A 26,080-nucleotide genomic window follows, 5' to 3' on the forward strand; every position below is an offset into this window, starting at 1 on the left:
TATTGATGATACATTTATTTTAAATGAAAATACTGGGAAAATGTGACTTAATAGCTTAGAACTGCCTCAACTTACCTGATTGTTTCAAATTTCAAGGACTAAATATGGATAAGAATTTAAAATGGAATATGAATATTGAGTACTTATTAAGGAGGGTATATACCTATTCCTGTCTAGCAGGAATTGAACAGTGCAAATGCTGTTTGGTAGCAGCATTAAAAGGAAAGTCTGCAGTCGAGTGCTTTGATTAATTTTTTTTATGAAAAAGTACTGAACTTGAATGCCAGTGAAAGTGTCTGAATCCTATGCAGAACAATAATCACACATTTGAGTTAACCAATGAGAGGAGGGGGAGATAAGTGTTTCATGTCCCGTTGACATTGAGGTCATTAGAGATGGAGCATAAGCTCAGATTGGGGAAGGAAACTGGCAGTGCACTTTCAAGAAGCCATCCCAGCATTTGCCTGAAGTGATTTAGGAAAATCACAGAAAACCTAAATCAGGGTGGCTGGATGTGGGTTTGAACTGTCTTCCTTCGAAATTCGAGTCCAGTAAGTTATCCAACGAAGGCATAAAAAGCTATTAGGTATACTGCTCTTCCCTGGATGCCTTGCTCTTCCCCAGGAGTAGTTATGTTGGAATGAATATGAGTATTCTGATATAAGGTGTGCACGGCAGTGTAGAAACAGCAACAGTTATTTGGAAATCATTTCAACAATAACATACATCTGAACAGAAATACAGGTGACAAGAGGGGTTAACTTTTCAAAATTTGTCCCTTGATAGATTTTCTGAATAAGAATTTCATGAAATGTCAAGCTTTTTTTTCCCAATAGTCTGAGCACTGATGAGCAAACAATTCAATATTATGGACACCATTATTTAAAACAATTCATTAACCAGAAACCAGTGAGAACTGTATTCAAACAGTGGATCATGTGCTCTTCCCAAAGCGGTAGTTGTACTGAAAATGATCTCTCTTCTGCAATCTTCTGAACTTCAAAAAAGCTATTTTGACAATTTTTTTCACGTTTCTGTTTGCTGAAAGAGCTCTCAGAAATGAAATGGTGGCAAGAACTGTCTGAATGAACCAAATAAACAACTGTTTAATGTATTTGACCGTTTTGCTTTATACAAAAGGAAATGGTGCATGAGCCACGCAGTCAGTCTGCATTATTGTCTTTCGGAGGCTGTCAGATGGCAAATGTATATTCCACCTATGTACTTGATAATCAGTCACAATATATGACAAGGAAAGTGTTATACTCTGTGATTTATTTAAAAATTAGTACAACAGCAATGCAAGATTCCAGGACTTTCTGAAGCAACCCCCTCCCCCCAAGAGGATATCAAAGTTGTGTGTCTCATCATATGAAGCAGCGAAGTTGTTATGGGAACTTTTATAACTGTGATTGAAATTTTCTAGTTTCACTCGGCTTTGTACCTATGAATGGTGGAGGCCCAACCTATTAAGTTTCTTTGGTGGTATGACGGAGAATTCACTATTATACCAACCAACTATAGTCAGAACTAGAGAAAGTGTATATCCTTTTTTTGGTCACTCAGTGTCAGTGGTAACTAAAATGCTTCCCTCCTCTCTCACATTTAAGGGTGACATTTTAACCAGCAAAAATAGGAGGCATCAGTCACTCCTCAGCAACGTGTGTGTAGCACCTTGAAATGTCGGTCAGCTGCGATGATGAAATACTGTGAGGCTTTCAAAGCATCAGACATCTCACCTGAGAACCATTTCTATGGTCTACAAATTATCTGTATTTATGTACATAAATTCCTATGTTCTTCATGCAAGCAAATTTACATATTCATCAGTCTGTTTACCCTTTTGCTTTAAAATTTCCTTAGGTTTCTTAGATGCACACCTTATTTATGTTGCATTAGTCTCTAATATTGTTTTACATGTTGTAACTTCTTTGCACAAATCATTTCTTCCATACATTATCATTAGATGACCATCCTCTTACTGCAGTACTAAGTGGCTTTTTTTTTAGAATCAATGCTCCAGCCTACCTTCCTTCACTAGTGTGACTGTTCCTAAGCCTCTCTCTCTCTCTCTCTCTCTCTCTCTCTCTCTCTCTCTCTCCAGTTATTCTAAGCTACATGAATTTGCTGAAACTGAAGCCTGAGAACATAAAAAAATGTTAAATTCAGAATTATATGAGGGGTCACCCAAAAGAAACCAAACCAAATGTTTGGTAGACAGAGCTTTTGTAGTATCGCATTTTTCCACTAGGAGGCACAGAGTGAACCTTCCACTAAGCCAAGTGCTTTGTCGCTGAAGGAGGTCAGGACTGGTTTCAGCAAAGTTTACAGTGCCAACTATCTTGTGACACTGTTGTTTTTGCAATGGCTGATTTTCACGAGTAGCATGCAGCAGTGAAATACAAGGACGATGTTATGGAGAAAACTCAAATGTCTGAGAGTTGGTGAAATGTCAACTGATGACACACCATGTTCTGATCATCCTTCCATGGCCCGAACACGTGAAAATGTAGAAAACATACATGTAATCATCAATGAAGATTGACGACAAACCACTATATTAGTTGTGGAGCTGTACGGAGTGACTTAAAGTTCAGTGCAGCGAACTGTGATAGAAAATTTGAGAATGAAAGCGTGGCTGCCATATTCATGCCACGACTGCTGACTGTTGAATAAAAACAAGGTCACATGGAAGCATGTTGTGCTTTGAAAGAAGAGTCCCGATATGATCCAAACTTCCCCCCCCCCCCCCCCCCCCCCCCCCAGAAATTATCAGAGGTGACAAAACTTTGTGCTATGCTTATGGTCCTGAATTAAAGCAATAATTAAGCCAGTTGAAGACATCAAAGGCACCTCACTCCTAGAAAGCTCGTAGGGTGAAATCAAACATTAAGACAACACTAATTTGTTTTTCTGATGTGACAAGAGTAATCCATTCAGAATTTCTTCCACAGGGTTATAAAGCTAACCAGGCTTTCTATTAGGAAGTTTTGAAAAGAATTCACAACAGTGTGCGACGAAAGCAGCCCTATTTGTGGCAGTTGGGTAACTGATTTTTCCATCGGGACAATGCCCCTGCTCACACCGTTCTGTCCGTATGACTATTCTTGACCAAAAATTGTTTGACCATGTTCCTCACAGCCCATACTCACCCAACATTGCACAGTGCAATTTCTTTTATTCTTTGGAATGAAGACAGACATGAAAGGAATGAGTTTTGCTGATGTTGCTGTGGTGTGCTGCCAATCATACAAAAGAAGAATTTAAACAATGTTTTAAAAATGGAATGAAAGATTAGACAAGTGTATATCAGTGCAAGTGGAGAGTACTTTGAAGGGGTGTGAAGGTTTGTTCTTAAAATGTGAATAAATAAGTTAAAAAAATAAAAAGTTCAGTTTCTTTTGGGTACTGCCTCATATTCTCCAAATCTTTCATCTCTCCCCAGCTTAAATTCTTTCTGAAATTTCAGTATGCTTGTAATAATGCATGCCAGGTTTAAGAGCAGCGGTACATACGTTTGACAGTAAGAATGTGGGATACATCAAGTCAATTTGAAAGCTAAAGCAACTGTGGATTCTCTCTCGTGTTACGCCATTCTCTCACTGCAGAATTCTTCAAATGGAACATACTGTTCACTTAATAGCACCAAAAGGAAAAATTCACTTGAGAAAATCAAAAGATTTTGAAGCAGAATGGCTGGCTAGTACTTGCCATCTGGAAGTGAAATTCTTAGTACTGTCAATAACACACAAGAAAGTGTAAAAAATGCAGAATGAGGTCCTGGGGCAAAGTGACCTACCCTACCTTTCTAACGTATCACTTTTTCCTCCTCGAGGAAAGAATTAATAGCTCCAAAAACTAGGATACTTTCTTGTATTTGTCTATGCATGTATTGGCATTACTAGGAATTTTGACTCCCGAAGGTACATCTGTCTCAATGTTATGTGTGAGCAGGTAACGTCAAATACACTTGCACAGCACAAACAAATGTTATTTCATGCAGTGATGATGTCACACCTTCGTGGTGTTAGCTGAGTAAATAAAAACAGAACAAGCCAAAGTTCAGTAGGTGATGTAAATGGACTCTTGTAGCTGCCCAAACAACTAGCCTCTCTTGGTTGCCAAAGCGAGCCTCAAAGATGCAAAATTAAGAAACGACAAAATTTCTGATAGATGTTTCTTCACAAATTTTACCAAATACCATTAAATATTCGCTGAAGATTTTGCTTCAAAACAGTCAACTATTTTCTTGCCAGACTTTCATACATTAATTTTCACTTGAAATAAGTTCACAGTAATATGTAAAATCAGGAATGTTTACAACCTTAAAAACATACAGTTGCCATGGCACAACCATACAATGAATACTACATTGGCACCATATTAATTAGATACATGGCTCTCAGAAACTCAGAAGTTCCATCATTAAATACAATTCTAATTAGTATGTTTCATTACCACTAAACTGATGACGACAACAATTGTCACAACAAAGACCACAGCAACACCATACAATATAAATCGATGTATCCATGAACGTCTCAACATTCCACTTATCAGTCTTGAACTAAGGCCAAGTTCTGCATTTGTTTCTCGTAGCTGAAAAATAAGGAGATTATAGTGAGGCAAAAGAAAGTACTACGTCACATTTCACAAATAAAGAGCATAACGCTATCGTTACCCTATTTCGTGATCGCTGTATAGTTTCCCGCTGAGAATTCAGATCCTGTAAAACCTGTGAACCAATTTCTTCGGTCTCCAAAATCATGCGATAGCCTGTTGTCAATTGCTTTCCCGTTCTCTCCAGTCTCTCTGAGTTATCCAATAGTGATCGTTTTTGTTCCTCAGTAACATTGACATTGTTACTGTAAATATCATCTTGAGAGTAAAGACCTTAAAACAAAGTGGGCAACAGATAAGTAGCAGCTATGTATGTGAAGAGAATACGAAAATCTCTACAAAATTTATGATAGTTAAGGAACAGTAGTGAAGTACAACATTTGGAAACTTATCAACACCTTTTTCAAATGTATCATTGTTTAAATTTTCATTTATCTACTATAATTTGTCTTTACATTAACAGAATAATGAAACATCATCTACATTCTACTTTCATAAATACATATAAAGTTATTCACAGTCATAATCTTTTCATGAATTTTGACCCACTGTGTGTGTGTGTGTGTGTGTGTGTGTGTGTGTGTGTGTGTGTGTTTTCATTTGCAAATAAATAATCAGCTACACCAAGCACTATTCACTAAGATAGTGCAGTAAAAATGATATATTCATAACAGATGGGGGAAGAAACCTATCTTATCTAGTTACAGATGGTCTCCAACTGGCAATACTATCATTTTTTCTTGCCTTTTGTCCTACATTCCATTTCTCAGCTATCTTTTCAAGCACAGTGATTAACTGCTCATTGATACGACAATAGATTCCCTGAACAGAAAACTGTCACACCTGTCTACCAGAAGGGACAGCAAACGTGACCCGCAATAATACTATACAGGAGCAATGAGATACAACGATTGTAGAATTGTAGAACATAATTCTGAGCTCAATTGTAACGAGATTTTTTGAACAAAATACCAACAAACATGGGTTGCACAAACATTCACCATGTACAACTGAATTTGTGCTTTCATACATGACAGCCCAGAAGACACGAATCAATACAATCAGGTAGAAACAGTATTTCTTGACTACAGACACACATCTGACTCAGTACTGCATCCACATTTATTGATGAAAGTACGCCAAAATGGCCTATTTTTTGAGGCAAATTAAAAATAGTGAATCTATCTTTGTTTCACATCTGACTTATCTGTTGGATGCAGAAGGACCAAAAAACGCTTCTAATTATTTTACTGATTCACTGTTGTCCATCCATGTGAAAATGGCATCAGTTCAGGAGAAAGGCACATCCTGATCTTTGATATACAGTTATTGTGCAAAGGCAGTTTCATTCTGTTTACAAGAACATAGATGGATGAGAATGAAAGCATAGCTTGGCAGTTTCCTGGACACTGGTAGCATGCAGGGGTCAGCAAGTCTCTGCAGACTAAGTTTCAGGATGTTCACCAAGTATTCCAATGAACTCCACGCAAATGAATTTTTCAAACTACACAGGAACTTCAGATGTTATTCATAAGGTCCTCAAACTGCAGAAGATGCAGATTCTGCAGATTCTGCAGGCCATAAAGCCTGATGACAAGAAATGGCAATATGAATTTGCAAGCGCAATGTGTAACTGAATCATTAGAATCTTACTTTATAATATGTTTTGCGATGAGGCCACATTCCACATCTCAATCCACACAGGATGAGGCAAAAGGTGCAAGATAGCCCAAAAGTGAATGTTTTGTGGCACCTTATGTGCAACAAGATCACTGGACCGTTCTTTTTTCTAAGGAGATTGTCACAGGAATGGCATACCAGGAGATGTTTGCTTTTCTCCAGGTTGGAGACCTGCAACCAAATCCTTGGTTTCAACAAAATGGTGCTCCACTTCGTTCTTTGTTAGACTTTTGGACAACTCTGAATCTAAAATTCCCAGGACACTAGACAGGATAAGATGGGCTGTGAACTGACCTCCATTCTCATGACATCGCACCACTGGTTTTTTTCCTCTGTGGCTACATGAAGGACAGGGTGTTCGTCCCTGCAGTGCAGAACCTTCAATACCTCCAAACTTTCGGGTTCACATGGAAGTCTTTTGATTTGATCTATTTCTTTTAACTTAATAAGTCTTAAAACTTATTTCTGAGAAGGAAATTTATTTCATTTAATTCTGGACTGGGATCAAACGGAAAATAGGGCATTTCTATGTAGACACACCAAATTATCTCATGGGTCATAAAATGAAACATGTGCCCGGATTGAGGATTTCTTGGTTGGAGAGTAATCAGCAGGTGCTGAAGTAAATACAGGTGTGTCCCACCCCAGAAGCATATAGGGGTCCTTGCTGTTCATGTTGCGTATTAATGACCTGGCAGAAAATAGTAACCTTACTCTGGCTTTTTGCAGATGATGCAGTTATCTATAAAGCATTTTTGTGAGAATGATAATACAGGTTGTAACCAAATGATCCATTATTCTTCAACTGTCAATTTATAAAGCAATTTCAATTAGGTGGTAAGTTCAGACCACTGCATGTAAATTTTAACCTCAGTAAAAGTATAAAGCATGTCACTATTCCCCTCGTCTCAAAATTGGCAAACGTGCCACCACAGAGTGTGTATGCTCAACAGCTCTTCTGCCATGAGCTGCAAAATTGATGCAGGGAGTAGAGTTTGTTTAAGAATAGGTACAATAAATATCACTTAACGGTTACTGTCAATTTATTGGTTTTGTAATTGCCCTGTTCTCTAGAACTGTTAAGGTATATTGAAAATCTAGTATAAAATCATTTGAAACAATGATAATATTGCCTATGAAATTATCTTTGATGCTTTCCTTCTGAAGGCCATCTAACAAATATACATGTCTGACACCAGCAATCTTTTCGTACGTGGTGTACTATTCACAATCACAGAATTCTAACTAAATTATCTCCAGATTTGTGGCAGTTCTTGTTCGGTAACATTTTTGCCTCAAACTGAAGTTTAGTTTCTTTAGCACATATTTCCATTTGTCATGCTTCTGTACATTCTCTCTGTGGTATTCAAAGTATATCATAACATGTCTTTGCTGTTGCACTCTGCAGTGTCAGCAGGATTTAAACTCTTCTGCAATGCCATTTGTCATTGAGATTAGATTAGATTAGATTAGATTATATTAGATTAATACAAGTTCCATGGATCATGAATATGATATTTCGTAATGATGTGGAACGAGTCGAATTTTCCAATACATGACATAATTAGGTTAATTTAACAACATACTTAAGTTAATATAACAACTTTATTTTTTTGTGTTTTTTTTGTTTTTCTTTATTTTTTTTTATTTTTTTATTTTTTTAATATTTTTTTCTTAATTTATATCTAAAAATTCCTCTATGGAGTAGAAGGAGTTGTCATTCAGAAATTCTTTTAATTTCTTCTTAAATACTTGTTGGTTATCTGTCAGACTTTTGATACTGTTTGGTAAGTGACCAAAGACTTTAGTGCCAGTATAATTCACCCCTTTCTGTGCCAAAGTTAGATTTAATCTTGAATAGTGAAGATCATCCTTTCTCCTAGTATTGTAGTTATGCACACTGCTATTACTTTTGAATTGGGTTTGGTTGTTAATAACAAATTTCATAAGAGAGTATATATACTGAGAAGCTACTGTGAATATCCCTAGATCCTTAAATAAATGTCTGCAGGATGATCTTGGGTTGACTCCAGCTATTATTCTGATTACACGCTTTTGTGCAATAAATATTTTATTCCTCAGAGATGATTTACCCCAAAATATGATGCCATATGAAAGCAATGAGTGAAAATAGGCGTAGTAAGCTAATTTACTAAGATGTTTATCACCAAAATTTGCAATGACCCTTATTGCATAAGTAGCTGAACTCAAACGTTTCAGCAGATCATCAATGTGTTTCTTCCAATTTAATCTCTCATCAATGGACACACCTAAAAATTTGGAATATTCTACCTTAGCTATATGCTTCTGATTAAGGTCTATATTTATTAATGGTGTCATACCATTCATTCACTGTACGGAACTGTATGTACTGTGTCTTATCAAAATTCAGTGAGAGTCCGTTTACAAGGAACCACTTAGTAATTTTCTGAAAGACAGTATTGACAATTTCATCAGTTAATTCTTGTTTCTCAGGTGTGATTACTATACTTGTATCATCAGCAAAGAGAACTAACTTTGCCTCTTCATGAATATAGAATGGCAAGTCATTAATATATAATAAGAACAACAAAGGACCCAAGACTGACCCTTGTGGAACCCCATTCTTGATAGTTCCCCAGTTTGAGGAATGTGCTGACCTTTGCATGTTATGAGAACTACTTATTTCAACTTTCTGCACTCTTCCAGTTAGGTACGAATTAAACCATTTGTGCACTGTCCCACTCATGCCACAATACTTGAGCTTGTCTAGCAGAATTTCATGATTTACACAATCAAAAGCCTTTGAGAGATCACAAAAAATCCCAATGGGTGATGTTCGGTTATTCATATCATTCAAAATTTGACTGGTGAAAGCATATATGGCATTTTCTGTTGAAAAACCTTTCTGGAAACCAAACTGACATTTTGTTAGTACTTCATTTTTACAGATATGTGAAGCTACTCTTGAATACATCACTTTCTCAAAAATTTTGGATAAAGCTGTTAGAAGGGAGATTGGACGGTAATTGTTGACATCAGATTTTTATGCAAAGGTATAACAATAGCATATTTCAGTCTATCAGGGAAAATGCCCTGTTCCAGAGAGCTATTACACAGGTGACTGAGAATCTTACTTATCTGTTGAGAACAAGCTTTTAGTATTTTGCTGGAAATGCCATCAATTCCATGTGAGTTTTTGCTTTTAAGCAAGTTTATTATTTTCCTAATTTCAGAGGGAGAAGTGGGTGAGATTTCAATTGCATCAAATTGCATAGGTATGGCCTCTTCCATTAACAGCCTAGCATCTTCTAATGAACACCTGGATCCTACTATATCCACAACATTTAGAAAATGATTATTAAAAATATTTTCAACTTCTGACTTTTTGTTCGTAAAGTTTTCATTCAATTTGATGGTAATACTGTCTTCCTCTGCTCTTGGTTGACCTGTTTCTCTTTTAATAATATTCCAAATTGTTTTAATTTTATTATCAGAGTTGCTGATTTCAGACATGATACACATACTCCTGGATTTTTTAATAACTTTTCTTAATATAACACAGTAGTTTTTATAATGTTTGATAGTTTCTGGGTCACTACTCTTTCTTGCTGTCAGATACATTTCCCTTTCCCAGTTACAAGATATTTTTATACCCTCAGTAAGCCATGGTTTGTTACAAGGTTTCTTACGAGTATATTTAACTATTTTCTTGGGGAAGCAGTTTTCAAATGCATTTACAAAAATGTCATGAAATAAATTATATTTTAAATTGGCATCAGGTTCACGGTACACCTCATCCCAGTCTAACTGCTGTAGGCTTTCCCTGAAATTCGCAATTGTTAAATCGTTGACTGAACGTACTACTTTGGAGGACTGTTTAGTATTGCTGAATGGAGCTGTGTCATATATTGTAACTAGCTGTGCACCATGATCAGAAAGACCATTCTCGACAGGCTGAGCATTTATCTGGTTAAACTTATCTTGGTCTATAAAGAAGTTATCTATCAGTGAGCTGCTGTCCTTTACCACCCGAGTAGGAAAATCAATAACGGGTGTCAAATTGAAAGAACCAAGTAATACTTCAAGGTCATTTTTCCTATTACCCTCTTTAAGAGAATCTACATTGAAGTCCCCACAAATAATAATTTGCTTCCCTCTGTCTGACAGATAGCACAACAAGGAGTCCAAATTTTTCAGAAATAGATGAAAATTTCCTGATGGGGACCTATATACAGTTACAATTATAAATGTGCCTTTATTTAATTTAAGCTCACAGGCACATGCTTCTATATGTTTCTCTACACAAAACTTTTTTGTTTCTATACTTTTTGCACAATGATAACTTTTGACATATATGGCAACTCCTCCTTTCTCCATATTTTCTCTCATTACATGTGCAGAGAGCTTATATCCACTTACATTTACCTTATCCATATCAGTAACAATGTGATGCTCAGACAGGCATAGTATATCTATTTCATTCTCAGCTTCTAAATCTTCTAAACAAACCAGAAGCTCATCTACTTTATTCTTTAAACTCCCAATATTTTGATGAAATATACTTACATTATTTTTAATTATACTTTTACGAGAACCTTTCCTTATTCTAACATTTGCAGTACTCTCCTGTCTGAGTTTCTCATTGTGCGTAGGCCTAGTTCCTATACCAGTGGTCACATGGTGTTCAGAGAGGCAGATTATGTCAACTGGGTTGGGTGACTTTAATTCATCAATGCAATTACCTAGGACTGAGATACAACTTGGTGGAGATAAAATTTCTGGTGATTGGTGAAAATTTATAATTGACAGCTGTGATTGGTGATCCAATGTGCTAGAATTGTGCTGTTTAATTTCTTTCCTAAACTGAAGATTTGTTTCAATCCTAACCTCTCGTAGAACTTGAAATCTTTCTGTCTTACTTATCCTAAAAAAGGTACTGCTCCAACACCTGTAACCACTGGTATTTTACCATTCATGGCAGTGCCTCCCCTCCTTAAATTTCCTGCTATTACCCCAGCCAGTTTCCCCTTCCCTTTCCTGTTGAGATGTAGGCCGTGCCTGGTATAGTCCCACCTACTGAGATAATCAACAGGAACCACACCAATATGAGCCCCCGCACCCGACCCAAGCAGCCGTTCCAACTCCAAATTAACTCTCCCAACAGAAGAGTTCAAATGAGGCCGGTCATGGCGTCTCAGGACAGATACAAATTCAACATTGGTGTGTCTCGATGCCGACGCAATCTTTACCAGGTCACACTCTATACTGCACCCAGGATCTCTGTCGATGCTGTTCCCTGGCCCTCCCACAATAACCACGGTGTCTTCCCTGGTAAATCCTTTACAGAGTGAACCTAAATCCTCTGTCACCTGATCCAGACTAGCACTTGGTTTGAAAAAATTTGTGACCTGGTATTCTGGTCCTAATTCCTCCTGCAGAAGTTGGCCTACACCTCTGGCATGAGAACTGCCTAACAACAAAACTTTCTTCCTTTTCGATGACTTTCCTACATTCTTTTTCAATTTCCTATTGAAAGTTTGTTGTGTCCTGTCTACACCTACCTCTGCTTGAGGCTCATCAGTTTCTAACTGAAGCAACAGGTCAAACTTATTTTTGACATTCACCACAAAACTGTCAGACTTAGTTCTAGGCCTGTTCCTTCTGCTACCTGTTGCCACTTCCCACCTCTCTTTGCCCTTCTCCCTCCTTAACCTGTCCGGATCTTCCCTAGCCTGATCTAGCTCAGCCTGAAGGGCAGCAATTTTCCCCTCCTGTTCCACTATCTTCCTATCTCTGCTGCAAATCCTACATAACCACTGATGAGCCTGATCCACTTTCCCAACACCCATGCCACTGCAGTCCCCCCAGTGAAAAAAGCTATCCATCACACCAAACCCCGGAACTAACAATTCTATGGCAAGTCAGGCACTTCTCACTCATGGCAAAAATAATACTTTAGCTAGAATAAATCAATTAAATTACCGAAAATAAAAAAAGACGTTACAAGAATTAAGCCTATTCACAAATGTATATAAGCAAGTTTCTGATTTAAAATTCCGCTGTTTTTCTGAGATCTGTATTAAAACAATGAAGGTATACGCTATTTATTATATATTTCACTCGATGGAATGAAAAAAAAGGACAATTAAACGAGATACTTTAACTTCGATTCTCCAAAAATGTTACGAGAATTAAGCCTATAAACAAATGTATATAAGCAAGTTTCTGATATAAAGTTACGCTGTTTTTCTGAAATCTGTATTAAAACAATGAAGTTATTCGCTATTTACGGTAGTTTACTTATTTGTTACCGAGAAACTAGTTAAATTACCACAAGAAATAAACACGTTTACAAAATTTAAGCCTAAGCGCGACTTCGCGAAGTTACGATCTTTTCGTGTTTTCTGAAAAAATACGCAAAGAAAAGTCAAACCTTTAACGGCAAGACTAAACGATACACTAATGCACGTATTTAATTTGTTGTCGGCGTTAAACTAAATTATATTCCTGTCTAAATCACTTAACTTTCTGGAAATGGTTTCTGGCGTCACTTACTCGACGGCCATCTTGCTCAACCAAGAAACATCTGACTTTTTGTTCGTAAAGTTTTCATTCAATTTGGTGGTAATACTGTCTTCCTCTGCTCTTGGTTGACCTGTTTCTCGTTTAATAATATTCCAAATTGTTTTAATTTTATTATCAGAGTTGCTGATTTCAGACATGATACACATACTCCTGGATTTTTTAATAACTTTTCTTAATATAACACAGTAGTTTTTATAATGTTTGATAGTTTCTGGGTCACTACTCTTTCTTGCTGTCAGATACATTTCCCTTTTCTGGTTACAAGATATTTTTATACCCTTAGTAAGCCATGGTTTGTTACAAGGTTTCTTACGAGTATATTTAACTATTTTCTTGGGGAAGCTGTTTTCAAATGCATTTACAAAAATGTCATGAAATAAATTATATTTTAAATTGGCATCAGGTTCACGGTACACCTCATCCCAGTCTAACTGCTGTAGGCTTTCCCTGAAATTCGCAATTGTTAAATCGTTGACTGAACGTACTACTTTGGAGGACTGTTTAGTATTGCTGAATGGAGCTGTGTCATATATTGTAACTAGCTGTGCACCATGATCAGAAAGACCATTCTCGACAGGCTGAGCATTTATCTGGTTAAACTTATCTTGGTCTATAAAGAAGTTATCTATCAGTGAGCTGCTATCCTTTACCACCCGAGTAGGAAAATCAATAACGGGTGTCAAATTGAAAGAACCAAGTAATACTTCATCATAGATATGACTGAGCCATATTAATCCAAACTATAAAATGCCACACAACATACATCCACAAGGAAAATTATTATCAACAGCAAATGGATAATTTGTTGAGTTGGTGAGTACTCTACTGGTGATGACATCTTTGATAAGAGAAATATTAGCCAATTTGCATACAAAATGCTCAACTTTTCGTCTAATTGAAATTGCAATTTCTTTATAAATTAACAGATGACTAATAATGATGTATCTGGTTACACACTACATTTCCCACAAAAATAGAACATTAAAAATAGGAAGTTATTAACAATCAATCATATTTTCTTCCCCTACAATATTGTTTTCTGATGAAGATTGGTTAGCAATGAATAAAATATACTTTTTTCTGGAGGTTTTTGTCTTTGCCAGCATCATTTCATTACCATGCCTTCCTTGCATCTAAGTTTTGCAACATTTCAGCACACATCTCTTCCTCACTCATTGTTTTCTTCTTTAAAAGTACTTTTGTATGGCTGTCAAGTACTTCAGGTTTTATTTATTCACTGATCGACAGTGCTGGGGGCACCAGCATGGTGCAGTAAGCTTCTTAACCCATTCAGGTGTGGGTCTGAGGTGTTTCAATTTCTGCCAACTACGGGATACTGCGAGAATTCCAATGGTCGACACACGCAGGAAAAGTGGTACCTCCACTTGCCATTTCATGGTTCCATATAGTATGGTCTTATTGGGTATGGTATGTCCCTGATTTCCTTCAACCTGGACTCCAACTCACACTGTTAATTACAGGGGGGCTAAGAATTTGACACTGCATCAAAAGCCATATTTAAAATAGTATATTTCACACACACACACACACACAAGATAATGCGAGTGGTGGAAATGATGTTAAGGAAAAAATGAAACTCAGATAAGGAACAGGAGCTAGAGCAGGATATATACAGAGGGGTCCAAAAAGATGTATCCACTGTTTAAAAGTCCATAACTGGCAAACTAACTGACAGAGTTGTGTCATCTTTGGTAGTGTAATAGTTTGTAGTTCCGGCAATCGCCACACAAGTGTAGTATTGCGTTGTTTTGTTTTGTCAGATGACAGTCGCCCAATAGTCAGTGCTTCGTACTTAGTTGCACCTAGTTACTCGATTAAACCTGGCTGGCGCAAGGCTTACATTCAATGAAAGGAAGTCAGTTTTGAAGTGGTATTTTAAGTACAAATACATTAATGAGGTTCAACAGCAATGGTGAAATGAGTATCAAACAGAGCCACAGACACGTTTAACGATTCGTCGCATTTGAGACAAATTTGAAGCCGAAGGGTGCGTTAAAGATGTACACAAATAACGATCTGGATGACCTGTAACAGTAACAAGTCCAGCTGACTCCCATCGTCTGTTACAACAGTTCACTCACTCACCACAGAAGTCTGTGAGACAGTGTGACCGTGAAACTGGAGTGAGTCGCTCAAGTGTTTGGCGAATTTTGAAGACAGCAAAGTGGAAGTGCTACATCCCACGACTGCTACACGCAATAATCGAGGATTACCCAGATCGTAGAATGGAGTACTGTGAGTGGTTTACTAACATGGTGTGCAACAATCAAGAGTTTGCAGAGATGATTGTGTGGTTGATGAGGCACAGTTCAAACTCAATGGTACAGTAAATCGCCACAATTGCATCCACTGGGCCGCCGAAAATCCGAACGTCCGTGTAGACAAAGCCGTGAATTTTCCAGGAGTAAATGTGTGGTGTGGGTTGTCTTACCGGCACTTGATTGGGCCATTCTTCTTTGATGGCACAGTTACCGATAAGGTGTACCTTCAGAAGCTTCAGACATCCATTTTACCTGCCATCTGAGACTTGTATGGAGATGGAAGAGTTTACTTTCAACAAGATGGTGCCCCAGCCCACTATCAAAATCGTGTTAGGGCGTATTTCAATGAAAATCTACCAGGAAGATGGATAGGCCACAGAGGTGCTGTGGAGTATCCACCACATTCCCCAGACCTAACTCCTCTGGACTTTTACCTGTGGGGAACACTAAAGGATGTCATTTATCAACAAAAGCCCCGCACATTGGATGAACTTCGAGAATCCATCGTACATTCATGTGCAAATATCCAACTGAACATGTTACAGTCAATAGTTCGTGCTGCAGTTCGGCAGCACCATTTGTGTGTGGATGTTAATGGTGACCATTTCGAACACCTACAGCGATATCTTTGAGTTGGACTTTAAGTTACACTTTCACCAAAAATAAGACAACTCCGTCCATTAGTTTGCAAGTTATGGACTTTTAAACAGTGGATACATTTTTTGGACTCCTCTGTATGTGGGCAAGGAAAAGAAATTCCCGGATTTTTCCCAGTTAAAAATACATTTTTTCCACGTGAAAATACACTACTATTTCCGTGTTAAGTGACATATATTTTCCTTCGGAACTGTGGGGGTGGGGATTACGTGTTCTGGAGAGGTCTTTGTTGAGCAGCAAAATATTTTCATGCTACAAAAGAATATATATTCGAATTCCACCAAACAGCACATTAGTTTCTGAAACATTGAAATGGAGATTGCTTTGTGCTTTAATAAGCCAATCATAGCTCATGTCACAAGATCCCTCCAGCTGATGACAGCAGATATTCAGAGCTGAGGACACGTGATGTAGTAAGCCAACACCAACTTCACTGTTCAGGAATGCTAACACACAAATAGGAAAAGTTGATGGTTTTATTTAATATACGTAGTGTAGCTACAAGAAAAGATAAGCTTTGAAATATAATATTGATCTTTTTTGCATTTTACACTTTAATTCTTCTAAGTGACTGGCCCTCAAAAGCGTTAAGCTTTAAATGAGAATCAAATGCTCTGTGATTTACGAAATTCAAAGCACATTCACACATATAACATAATTCATCTTGCGTAAAATGAAATTTACTTTGAAAGTAATGCTTTTCAACCAATATTCGCTGTATTTTCCCGTGACCTATTAGAATTTGTTCCAGCACTTGACAGAGTACCATGTGCAGCTACAATGACATAGGAAACCCACATGTTCGTACCTATATAACATTAAGAGATCTTACATTATATCATAAACAAAACAGGGCATCATGGTATACTCCAAGAGCATCAGTATTTCATAACCCATAATTAAATGCGCGATTTGGCTTAAAGTGCACATTCGTTTGTCCAGATTCACAAAGAAAAAGGCCCCAACATATTAAGCTTTTCAGTGAGGTTATTGGGCTGCAAATTATCTTGGATCACCAGTATTGTAATATCTAACATTTAGTTCCTTATTACGGCATAATGCCATGTGTGCCAGAAGATAAAAATGAGCACTTTTAATTCAACAAACAGTTGACACTAGCCAATAGCGTCGGATGAAAATCATCATTTCAAGTAAATTGACTGCCTCTGTGGAAAATATTAATGAAAGCCAAATTTCTTTGGCAAATTGACAAAAATAACTTTATTGTTCTGCAGGCAATTAATGTGCGACTGCCAAAAACCTGGAAATAAAATAAAATCAGAAAACTGAAACTAATAACATATTTTAGCCTTCCATAATTATGTGAAAGTATTTTAATTCACTGCTAGCTCCCAGCAACAGAAATCCATTTTGTTTTCATTTGACATGAGAGCTGTACACGTAGAGAGACAGCAAAATCACTAAACCTAAACATGGGTCGAGTGGAGACTACCCCCCTCCCCACAACAGCTCAGATTGCTCTGTGCATGCACGGATGTGGCAGCTTGGGCACACCAGAAAAATTTTTCCGGGTGGCATCTGGCAGCTTGTTGTTGCTGCCGATACAGCAACAGCCGCACTTCAAGTAGTCGTAAGCGGAGGAGCTGCAGCTCAGAAGTCACCCAGAACCCTGGGTCAGGGGAAGACTTAATGGATGGAATGAGAAGTCTTTCCTTCTCATCCCATCAGGTAAGTCTCCCCTGACCTGGGGTTCTGGGTGACTTCTGAACTGTAACCTGTTTCCTGAACCTCTCCAGCCCTTTTCCTTCAACCCACTTCCTTCCCCTTCAATTCTTCTGTCACAAGAAGCAGCCATTGGCTCCAAACTGTTGCATGAGTTAAGCCTTTGTGTGTGTGTGTGTGTGTGTGTGTGTGTGTGTGTGTGTGTGTGTGTGTGGGTGTACGCGTGCGTGTTACTCATGCCACCACTTGGTGAGTATACATTTTTTTATTCTTTTTAATCCATCAAATCACGAAGTATCATTATTTATGCATGACATCACTTGTTAGTCAATTCAGTTAACAACTTTCATGTCCTCTGTTTTGCTGTCTTATAAGGGAATAAGACTACTTGTCTTTCAGTTTGTATGAATATGTTCATGTTTCAAAAATTCTGAAGCAACTTTATATTTAGTTTCCTCTTAAGAACTGATGATATCTACAGGGATGAACCTGGTTATCCATCCAAATAACATAAGACTCGACAGATTGTGGATTCTTCTGTCGGCAGATAAAGAAATTTCCTTCTGGTATATATGAAACTGCAAAAAGGTGGGAATTTAAGGAGGTGGGACCTGGATAAACTGACTAAACCAGAGGATGAACAGAGTTTCAGGGACAGCATAAGGGAACAACTGACAGGAATGGGGGAAAGAAATACAATAGAAGAAGAATGGATACCTCTGAGGAATGAAGTAGTGAAGGCAGCAGAGGATCAAGTAGGTAAAAAGACGAGGGCTAGTAGAAATCCTTGGGTAACAGAAGAAATATTGAATTTAATTGATGAAAGGAGAAAATGTAAAAACGCAGTAAATGAAGCAGGCAAAAAGGAATACAAACGTCTCAAAAATGAGATCGACAGGTAGTGCAAAATGGCTAAGCGGGGATGGCTAGAGGACAAATGTAAGGATGTAGAGGCTTATCTCACTAGGGGTAAGATAGATACTGCCTACAGCAAATTAAAGAGACCTTTGGAGAAAAGAGAGTCACTTGTATGAATATCAAGAGCTCAGATGGAAACCCAGTTCTAAGCAAAGAAGGGAAAGCAGAAAGGTGGAAGGAGTATATAAAGGGTCTATACAAGGGTGATGTACTTGAGGACAATATTATGGAAACGGAAGAGGATGTCGATGAAGATGAAATGGGAGATATGATACTGCATGAAGAGTTTGACAGAGCACTGATAGACCTGAGTTGAAACAAGTCCCCGGGAGTAGACAACATTCCATTGGAGCTACTGACGGCCTCGGGAGAGCCAGTCCTGACAAAACTCTACCATCTGGTGAGCAAGATGTATGAGACAGGCGAAATACCCTCAGACTTCAAGAAGAATATAATAATTTCAATCCCAAAGAAAGCAGGTGTTGACAGATGTGAAAATTACCGATCTATCAGTTTAATAAGTCACAGCTGCAAAATACTAACAAGAATTCTTTACAGACTAATGGAAAAACTGGTAGAAGTTGACCTCGGGGAAGATCAGTTTGGATTCCGTAGATATGTTGGAACACGTGACGCAATACTGACCCTACGACTTATCTTAGAAAATAGATTAAGGAAAGGCAAACCTACGTTTCTAGTATTTGTAGACTTAGAGAAAGCTTTTGACAATGTTGGCTGGAATGCTCTCTTTCAAATTCTAAAGGTGGCAGGGGTAAAATACAAGGAGCGAAAGGCTATTTACAATTAGTACAGAAACCAGAAGGCAGTTATAAGAGTCGAGTGGTATGAAAGGGAAGCAGTGGTTGGGAAGGGAGTGAGACAGGGTTGTAGCCTCTCCCCGATGTTATTCGATCTGTATATTGAGCAAGCAGTAAAAGAAACAAAAGAAAAGTTCGGAGTAGGTATTAAAATCCATGGAGAAGAAATAAAAACTTTGAGGTTCGCCGATGACTTGGAAGAGCAGTTGAACGGAATAGACAGTGTCTTGAAAGGAGGATATAAGATGAACATCAACAAAAGCAAAACGAGGATAATGGAATGTAGTCAAATTAAGTCAGGTGATGCTGTGGGAATTAGATTAGGAAATGAGACACTTAAAGTAGTAAAGGAGTTTTGCTATCTCAGGAGCAAAATAACTGATGATGGTTGAAGTAGAGAGGATATAAAATGTAGACTGGCAATGGCAAAGAAAGCGTTTCTGAAGAAGAGAAATTAGTTAACATCGAGTACAGATTTGAGTGTCTGACAGGGTGTATACGTGGACAAGGAAAAAAAATTCCCGGATTTCCCGGTTAAAAATACACTTTCTCCCGGATGAAAACACACTTTTTCCATGTTAAGTGACAGTATACTCTTCCTCGGCACTGTAAAAGTCATCAATCCTTTGAATGTTTATGGTTTTATATACCGACGTATAATTTCCCGGCACTTTAGAAAACGAAACGTAGGAGGAAAAACACATTCTGAAAGACCTTTGATGTGCAGCAACATGTACGCTGCATATTTTCGTATTACGAAGGTATAAATTTGAATTCCACCAAATAACGCATGTCACTTTCCGAAGCATTGAAACTGAGACTGCGATGCGCTTTTGTAAGCATCATAGCTCATTCACGTGATCTCGCCAGCTGATGACAGCAATAGGACATGTGATGTAGTCAGCCAATAGCAAGATCACTCTTAAGTAGCGCGAATACACAAATAAGAAAAGTTAATGGCTTAAATATATATACATAGCATTCACATATAATATTGGTCTCTAAGATTAATAAGTTGGAAGAGAAGCTAAGCTTCCACATATAATGTTGATCTTTTTTGCGCTTGTTGCACTTTAAGATACACACACAAATGTGCCAGTAAAATTTTTAATAATGACGCAAATGTCTCATCTTCTGGGATCGAAATACTTCTAAATGGTCATCCTCAAAGAGTTGATTTTTAAATGAGAGTCAAATGCTTTGTGTTTTAAGAAATTCATTGTACATTCTCGCACATAATTCATCTTGCGTAAAAGGAAATCTGCTTTGAATGTAACGCTTTTCAAACCACCATTCGCAATATTTTCCCACCACCTGTTAGAAATAGGTTCGTTTCAGCAGTTGCAAGAAAGCGCCATATAACTGGCATCACCGCACTTGCGCAGCCATGATGACGCAGGAAGCCCATATGTTCGTACGTGTAAAACATTAAAAGATCTTACATATGTCATAAAAGAAACAAGACATCAAAGGATACTCCAAGAGCATCGGGATTTCGCGAACCATACTAAAGTGCATAATTCAGCTTAAAATGCACATCCGTATGTAAATTTTCTTGGAGTACCAGTACTCAAGTTTGGTTCTTTATTATAGCATAATGCCATACGTGCAAAAAATGGCTCTGAGCACTATGGGACTCAACTTCTGAGGTCATTAGTCCCCTAGAACTTAGAACTAGTTAAACCTAACTAACCAAAGGACATCACACACATCCATGCCCGAGGCAGGATTCGAACCTGCAACCGTAGCGGTCTCGCGGTTCCAGACTGCAGTGCCCAGAACCGCACGTCCACTTCGGCCGGCGCCATACGTGCACTTGAAATGAAGCGAACAGTTGAAACTAGCCAATAGTGTGAAATTAAACACTTCATTTCAAATAAATTCACTACCTCAGTAGAAAGGATTAATAAAAGCCAAATCTCTTTAGCAAACCAGCAAAAATAACTTCATTGTTCTGTAAGGCGATTAATGCTTGACTGTCAAAGGTGGAAATAAAATCTGAAATTATTAACATATTTTATCCTGCCATAATTATGCGAACGTATTTTAAATCATTTGATAGCTCCCGAACACAAAAATCAGATTTGTTATCATTTAACATGAGAGCAATAAACGAAGAGGAAACAACAAAATCACTAAACGTAAACACAGGTCACTACCCACCTCCCCACCACAACTCTGACTGTTCTGTGCATCAGCCCCGGATCTATGATATTTCCGAACCGGGGCAATATTAAGTAGTGGCACCCAGCCACACTTCCGTAACCAGAAACGAGAGAAGGTACTACTCATACGCGACTCAACTGCGCATGTGCAAGAGCCCGCCCACAACTGCTCAAACAAATCTAATTTAAACAGTTGTCATGTCACGCTCATCGGTGGCAATTTGTTGTTATAAAGCACTGCATAGCGTTTCTAAAGCCTTTGACACACTTTACTGTTGGCAGACGCTTGTACGAGCACTGTTTTGTTGTTGTATATGGCGCATTTCCTTTGCAACTTAAGTTTTATTTTCGTTTTTTTTCTCCCGTTCATGTTTTGTTGCTGCAGTATCATTCTGCAGTAGCGGGATACAATAATTCCTTTGTTAGAGTATTGGTTCTTACCAGTCAAAATCACAAAAATTTAACTGAAAACTAAAACAATGAAAAACTCCCGGAATTCTAAACAATTCCCAGGTTTTTCCCGGTTTTCTCCCAGATGGAAAAATTCCTGGGTTTTTCCCGGGTCGTATACACCCTGTGTCAGGAAGTCGTTTCTGAAAGTATTTGTATGGAGTGTAGCCATGTATAGAAGTGAAACATGGACGATAAATAGTTTGGACAAGAAGAGAATGGAAGCTTTCGAAATGTGGTGCTACAGAAGAATGCTGAAGATTAGATGGGTAGATCACGTAACCAATGAGGAGGTATTGAATAGAATTAGGGAGAAAAGGAGTTTGTGGCACAACTTGACAAGAAGAAGGGACCAGTTGGTAGGACATGTTCTGAGGCATCAAGGGATCACAAATTTAGCATTGGAGGGCAGCGTGGAGGGTAAAAATTGTAAGAGGGAGACCAAGAGATGAATACACTAAGCAGATTCAGAAGGATGTAGGTTGCAGTAAGTACTGGGAGATGAAGAAGCTTGCACAGGATAGAGTAGCATGGAGAGCTGCATCAAACCAGTCTCAGGACTGAAGACAACAAACTTACAAGACTGAACTGCTGGCTAGTACTCACCTTCAGGAGGCAACATTTTAGAGTACTGCCCACAAGACATACATCTTTACTTATAAAGTGTGATTTTACTAAATGGGAGTGCAAACTGCAGGAAACGATTCCCGAAAAACAGTCAGGAAGAAACGATTCCATAAAAACAGTCAGGAACTTATGGTCACTTGAAGGTGGAGAGAAAAGATCTTTGACAGTGTTTGCAGTATCAGCACCAAGCAGTTTGTCTGCCAGCATGGGGAAAGCCAGATGACCATCAGAACGTTCTCCACAGTAACTACCACTAACTGTATCACTCACAATTCATGCAGACCGTATTACCTACAGACTGGCCTCTATGGCAACAGTTTCATTGCTGGCTCATTGAACAATCTATCATAGTGCTCGTTTGTCTGTCACCCATCCTATTCACAGATGAGGCCATCTTTACAAGGGCCAGTAGCATCAGCCTTTACACCACTCGCCTGTGGGGTTGGGTTGTTTGGGGAAGGAGACCAGACAGCGAGGTCATTGGTCTCATTGGATTAGGGAAGGATGGGGAAGGAAGTCGGCCATGCCCTTTGAAAGGAACCATCCCGGCATTTTCCTGGAGTGATTTCGGGAAATCACGGAAAACGTAAATCAGGATGACCGGATGAGGGATTGAACTGTCATCCTCCAAAATGCGAGTCCAGTGTCTAACCACTGCGCCACCTCGCTCGGTCCACTCACCTTTGGATTGATAGGATGCTTTTAGGGGGACAAACTACTAGGTCATCAGTCTCTCTGTCCTCAGACAGAAAGAAAGATCTATATGATTCCAGATCAGAGATCACCTACTACGCAAGACCCAGGGGAAGAAAACCCCAAGGTCTATCAACCAATGTCAGTGAATATGAGATAAGGGACTAAAAGAAGAAAGGGAGCCAAAGAAGAAAAGAAAGGTGGACCATCTAGGTAGCAGCCGGAAGCCCCTGAAAGCAGAGTGGAATGAGAGGACATACATTCCCCAGCCCCTGCCACTTACTAGAGGTACTCTACTCCAAGACTGCCTTGAGAAGACTAGCTACACGGACAGAACAGGAGAAGCACAGACACAGACACATGGAAGACCACAAGAGGAAGCGGGGGGTGGGGGTGGGGGGTGGGGGGGGGGGGAGATGAGTAAAACGGCAGGGAGGATGAAGACTGGGCTGGAACACTAAGCCCATACAGCTGCAGCCCAGCCTGGTCAGAGGAGGCAATAGAATGTTCTGCCAAACCCCCCCCCCCCCTTCCCAGTGGAATATGGAGAACATCCATGGTATGGTGGCAGCAAACCATCAGCAAAGGTTCAGCCTCGGATGTGTGGGGCAGTCATTACTGGTGACTGCCTTGAGGAGCCAGTCGTCCTTCCACAATGTTTCACTGGTGAGACATTTCTGTACTTCTTCCATAAGGCCCTGCCTCCTCTGCTGGAACACGTGCCTTTGGTGGTATGAAGGATAACATGGCTACAACATGATGGTATTCCAGCTCACTGCCCTCGTGAGTGTGGAGCTAAAACATGAGTAGACAGAACATTCCCACTTCCCTGATGTATTCTCATATGTGCTTTCAATCATTGTAACCTACACTGTCAAAAAATCTTTTATCTCCACTTTCAAGTGGAGCGTCCCTCCCACAGAACAAATTTCCGGTCATATGTCCCTATGACTATTTGCTCCTTATCCTCTCAGAGATCATTTCCTGTAATTTGTCTCCATTTAACAAACTCGTCCTGTATGTGTGTGTGTATTAATACTATAAACTTCACCTCCTGAAGACACTGACTGGAAGTGCTGTCTCAAAAGTACAATATCTGGAGAAAATGCAAACTGATTGTGAATCTAAAGCATTTGGCCTAGTGGAAAAGGAGTACTACAACAAGATTATCATCATGTTACACATTTAAGTCTAACAAATACAGAGAGCTTTCAATGTTTGTTTGATGTGTTCAGCAGGTTACACTCCTGTGACAGCAGTATGCTACTAGCTGTGTCGCACATGCCTGCCATGTCATTACAGAATCTGTGTTTGTGGCTGTCCCTTAACAATATGCAAAGCACTGACAGTCACTTCTTGTTGCACCACACTTTGTTTGGGTTTACCTATCGGAAGTTATTGTTGTCTCTAGTTGCAGTCTGTGTGTTCATCTTGAGATTATTATACGCACACTTTTCAAAGTATGATCTTGTGCTTTCAAAGAATTATTTGGACAGACTTCTACACAATTCCACTGGAAGCTTTATTACTGTTTACTCAACTTAGGTAACAATGGCTTCTGTCATTGGCAATCTCTTCTGGTTTTTGTACTGGTTCCTTTCCCAGGAAGTGGATCATGTATTTTTCTTTTACAAACAGTCATACCATTGGAACTGCTCCACCCTCTCTTTTTTGTGAAATCATGATAATCCTGTACCATCAACACTGTGAAGGTTATTCAAGAAGAGACATGTTACAACAGAAAAGAAATTGTGTACACAAATTTATACTGGTGAGGAAACTGAGCAACTGATCAGCGGTGTTGGGGATGAATCGGACGATAGGTTTGATTTCTTGGATTATAAACTCCAGTCTGACTTTTCAGATGATTTAGAGTCCTCCAAGTCTATGAAAACAAAAATCCTACTCCCGTGCGACTGAAGTTTCTTGATCAGAAAATTCACAACCCAAAGGGAAATCAGCAGCTGTTGTGAGTTAGCAGTTTCTGGTTCGACTTACAGTGTTGCAAACACCCTGAATTTTAGGTGCAGAATGACAAAAAGTGAGCCAGTCCACATGCAGATCCTTTTACAAATTTTCAACCTTTTTCATACTGAAATTTTTTCTGTTCTTTGCTAACAAAAAAAATGATTACTCCAAATACATTTTGTAGGTAAAAGACTAGATCAGAAGCAATGGCGTACTTACACGTTTCAGCAGTTGTCTTGTCATCATTCTCTGTGTGATATGAAGGGAATGAAAGTGTGCACATCAGCTGCTGGGTCTACACAGCCAATGGCTCCAGACTTTAGTGCATTTTGTATTTCTTTGAACTTATATACTGTTTCCATATCCTTTCATAAACTACAATGGATTGTAGCAAAAGTCTTGAACTTTATGTAATTTAAGACATCTACATTAAGTTGTTGTACAAAATTATACTAGATAAGTACAGAGAGAATGATTACTATGAAGGAAAGAGCTACTGAACAATAATTTGACAAATTCAATCTTATATTTCCCACATGACCCTTCTGGTGAGAGTGGGATTGGGTAGGGAGCATTACGAATAAAATTTGATGAATGATAGCAATGAACACCACTTACCATCCTCAAATTGTGTGTTGCGAACTTTTGTAAACTCTTGGGTCAATCTTTTGAGTTCTGCTCTGTAACTGTCAAGCTGCGTTCTCAGCCTGGGTCTAACAGCAGGTTCAGCCTCCCGTGATTCCAGCTCCATCTGCTCAAGCTGCAATTAAAGCATGTGTTTAAAAGCCAGTCTCTTTCTTTCTCTCACATGTGTGTGTGTGTGTGTGTGTGTGTGTGTGTGTGTGTGCATCTACCAAACACAATAGCAACACGTTTATATGTGAAAATGTTGTCAATTTATTAGTTGTGTGTGTATTTTGGGATCTGGAGTCAGGAGAGGGGATAGGGAGAG

The 26,080-nt window shown here is 38.7% G+C and overlaps 1 protein-coding gene across 1 annotated transcript in view; it reads right to left on the reverse strand.

Annotated features, from left to right (window-relative positions):
- Positions 1 to 4,298: 4,298 nt before the first annotated feature.
- Positions 4,299 to 26,080, reverse strand: part of LOC124594956 (vesicle transport through interaction with t-SNAREs homolog 1A) — a 42,680-nt gene continuing 20,898 nt past the window's right edge. Inside the window, exons 3-5 of the mRNA XM_047133466.1 lie at positions 25,747 to 25,888; positions 4,682 to 4,893; positions 4,299 to 4,599 (exon numbers count right to left, since the gene is read on the reverse strand). Coding sequence (XP_046989422.1) covers positions 4,438 to 4,599; positions 4,682 to 4,893; positions 25,747 to 25,888 — 516 coding nt within the window. The 3' untranslated portion in view covers positions 4,299 to 4,437. The remainder of the gene's footprint in view (positions 4,600 to 4,681; positions 4,894 to 25,746; positions 25,889 to 26,080) is intronic.

The sequence above is a fragment of the Schistocerca americana genome, chromosome 2 (genome assembly GCF_021461395.2).
Source record: "Schistocerca americana isolate TAMUIC-IGC-003095 chromosome 2, iqSchAmer2.1, whole genome shotgun sequence".
Classification (NCBI taxonomy): Eukaryota; Metazoa; Arthropoda; class Insecta; order Orthoptera; family Acrididae; genus Schistocerca; species Schistocerca americana.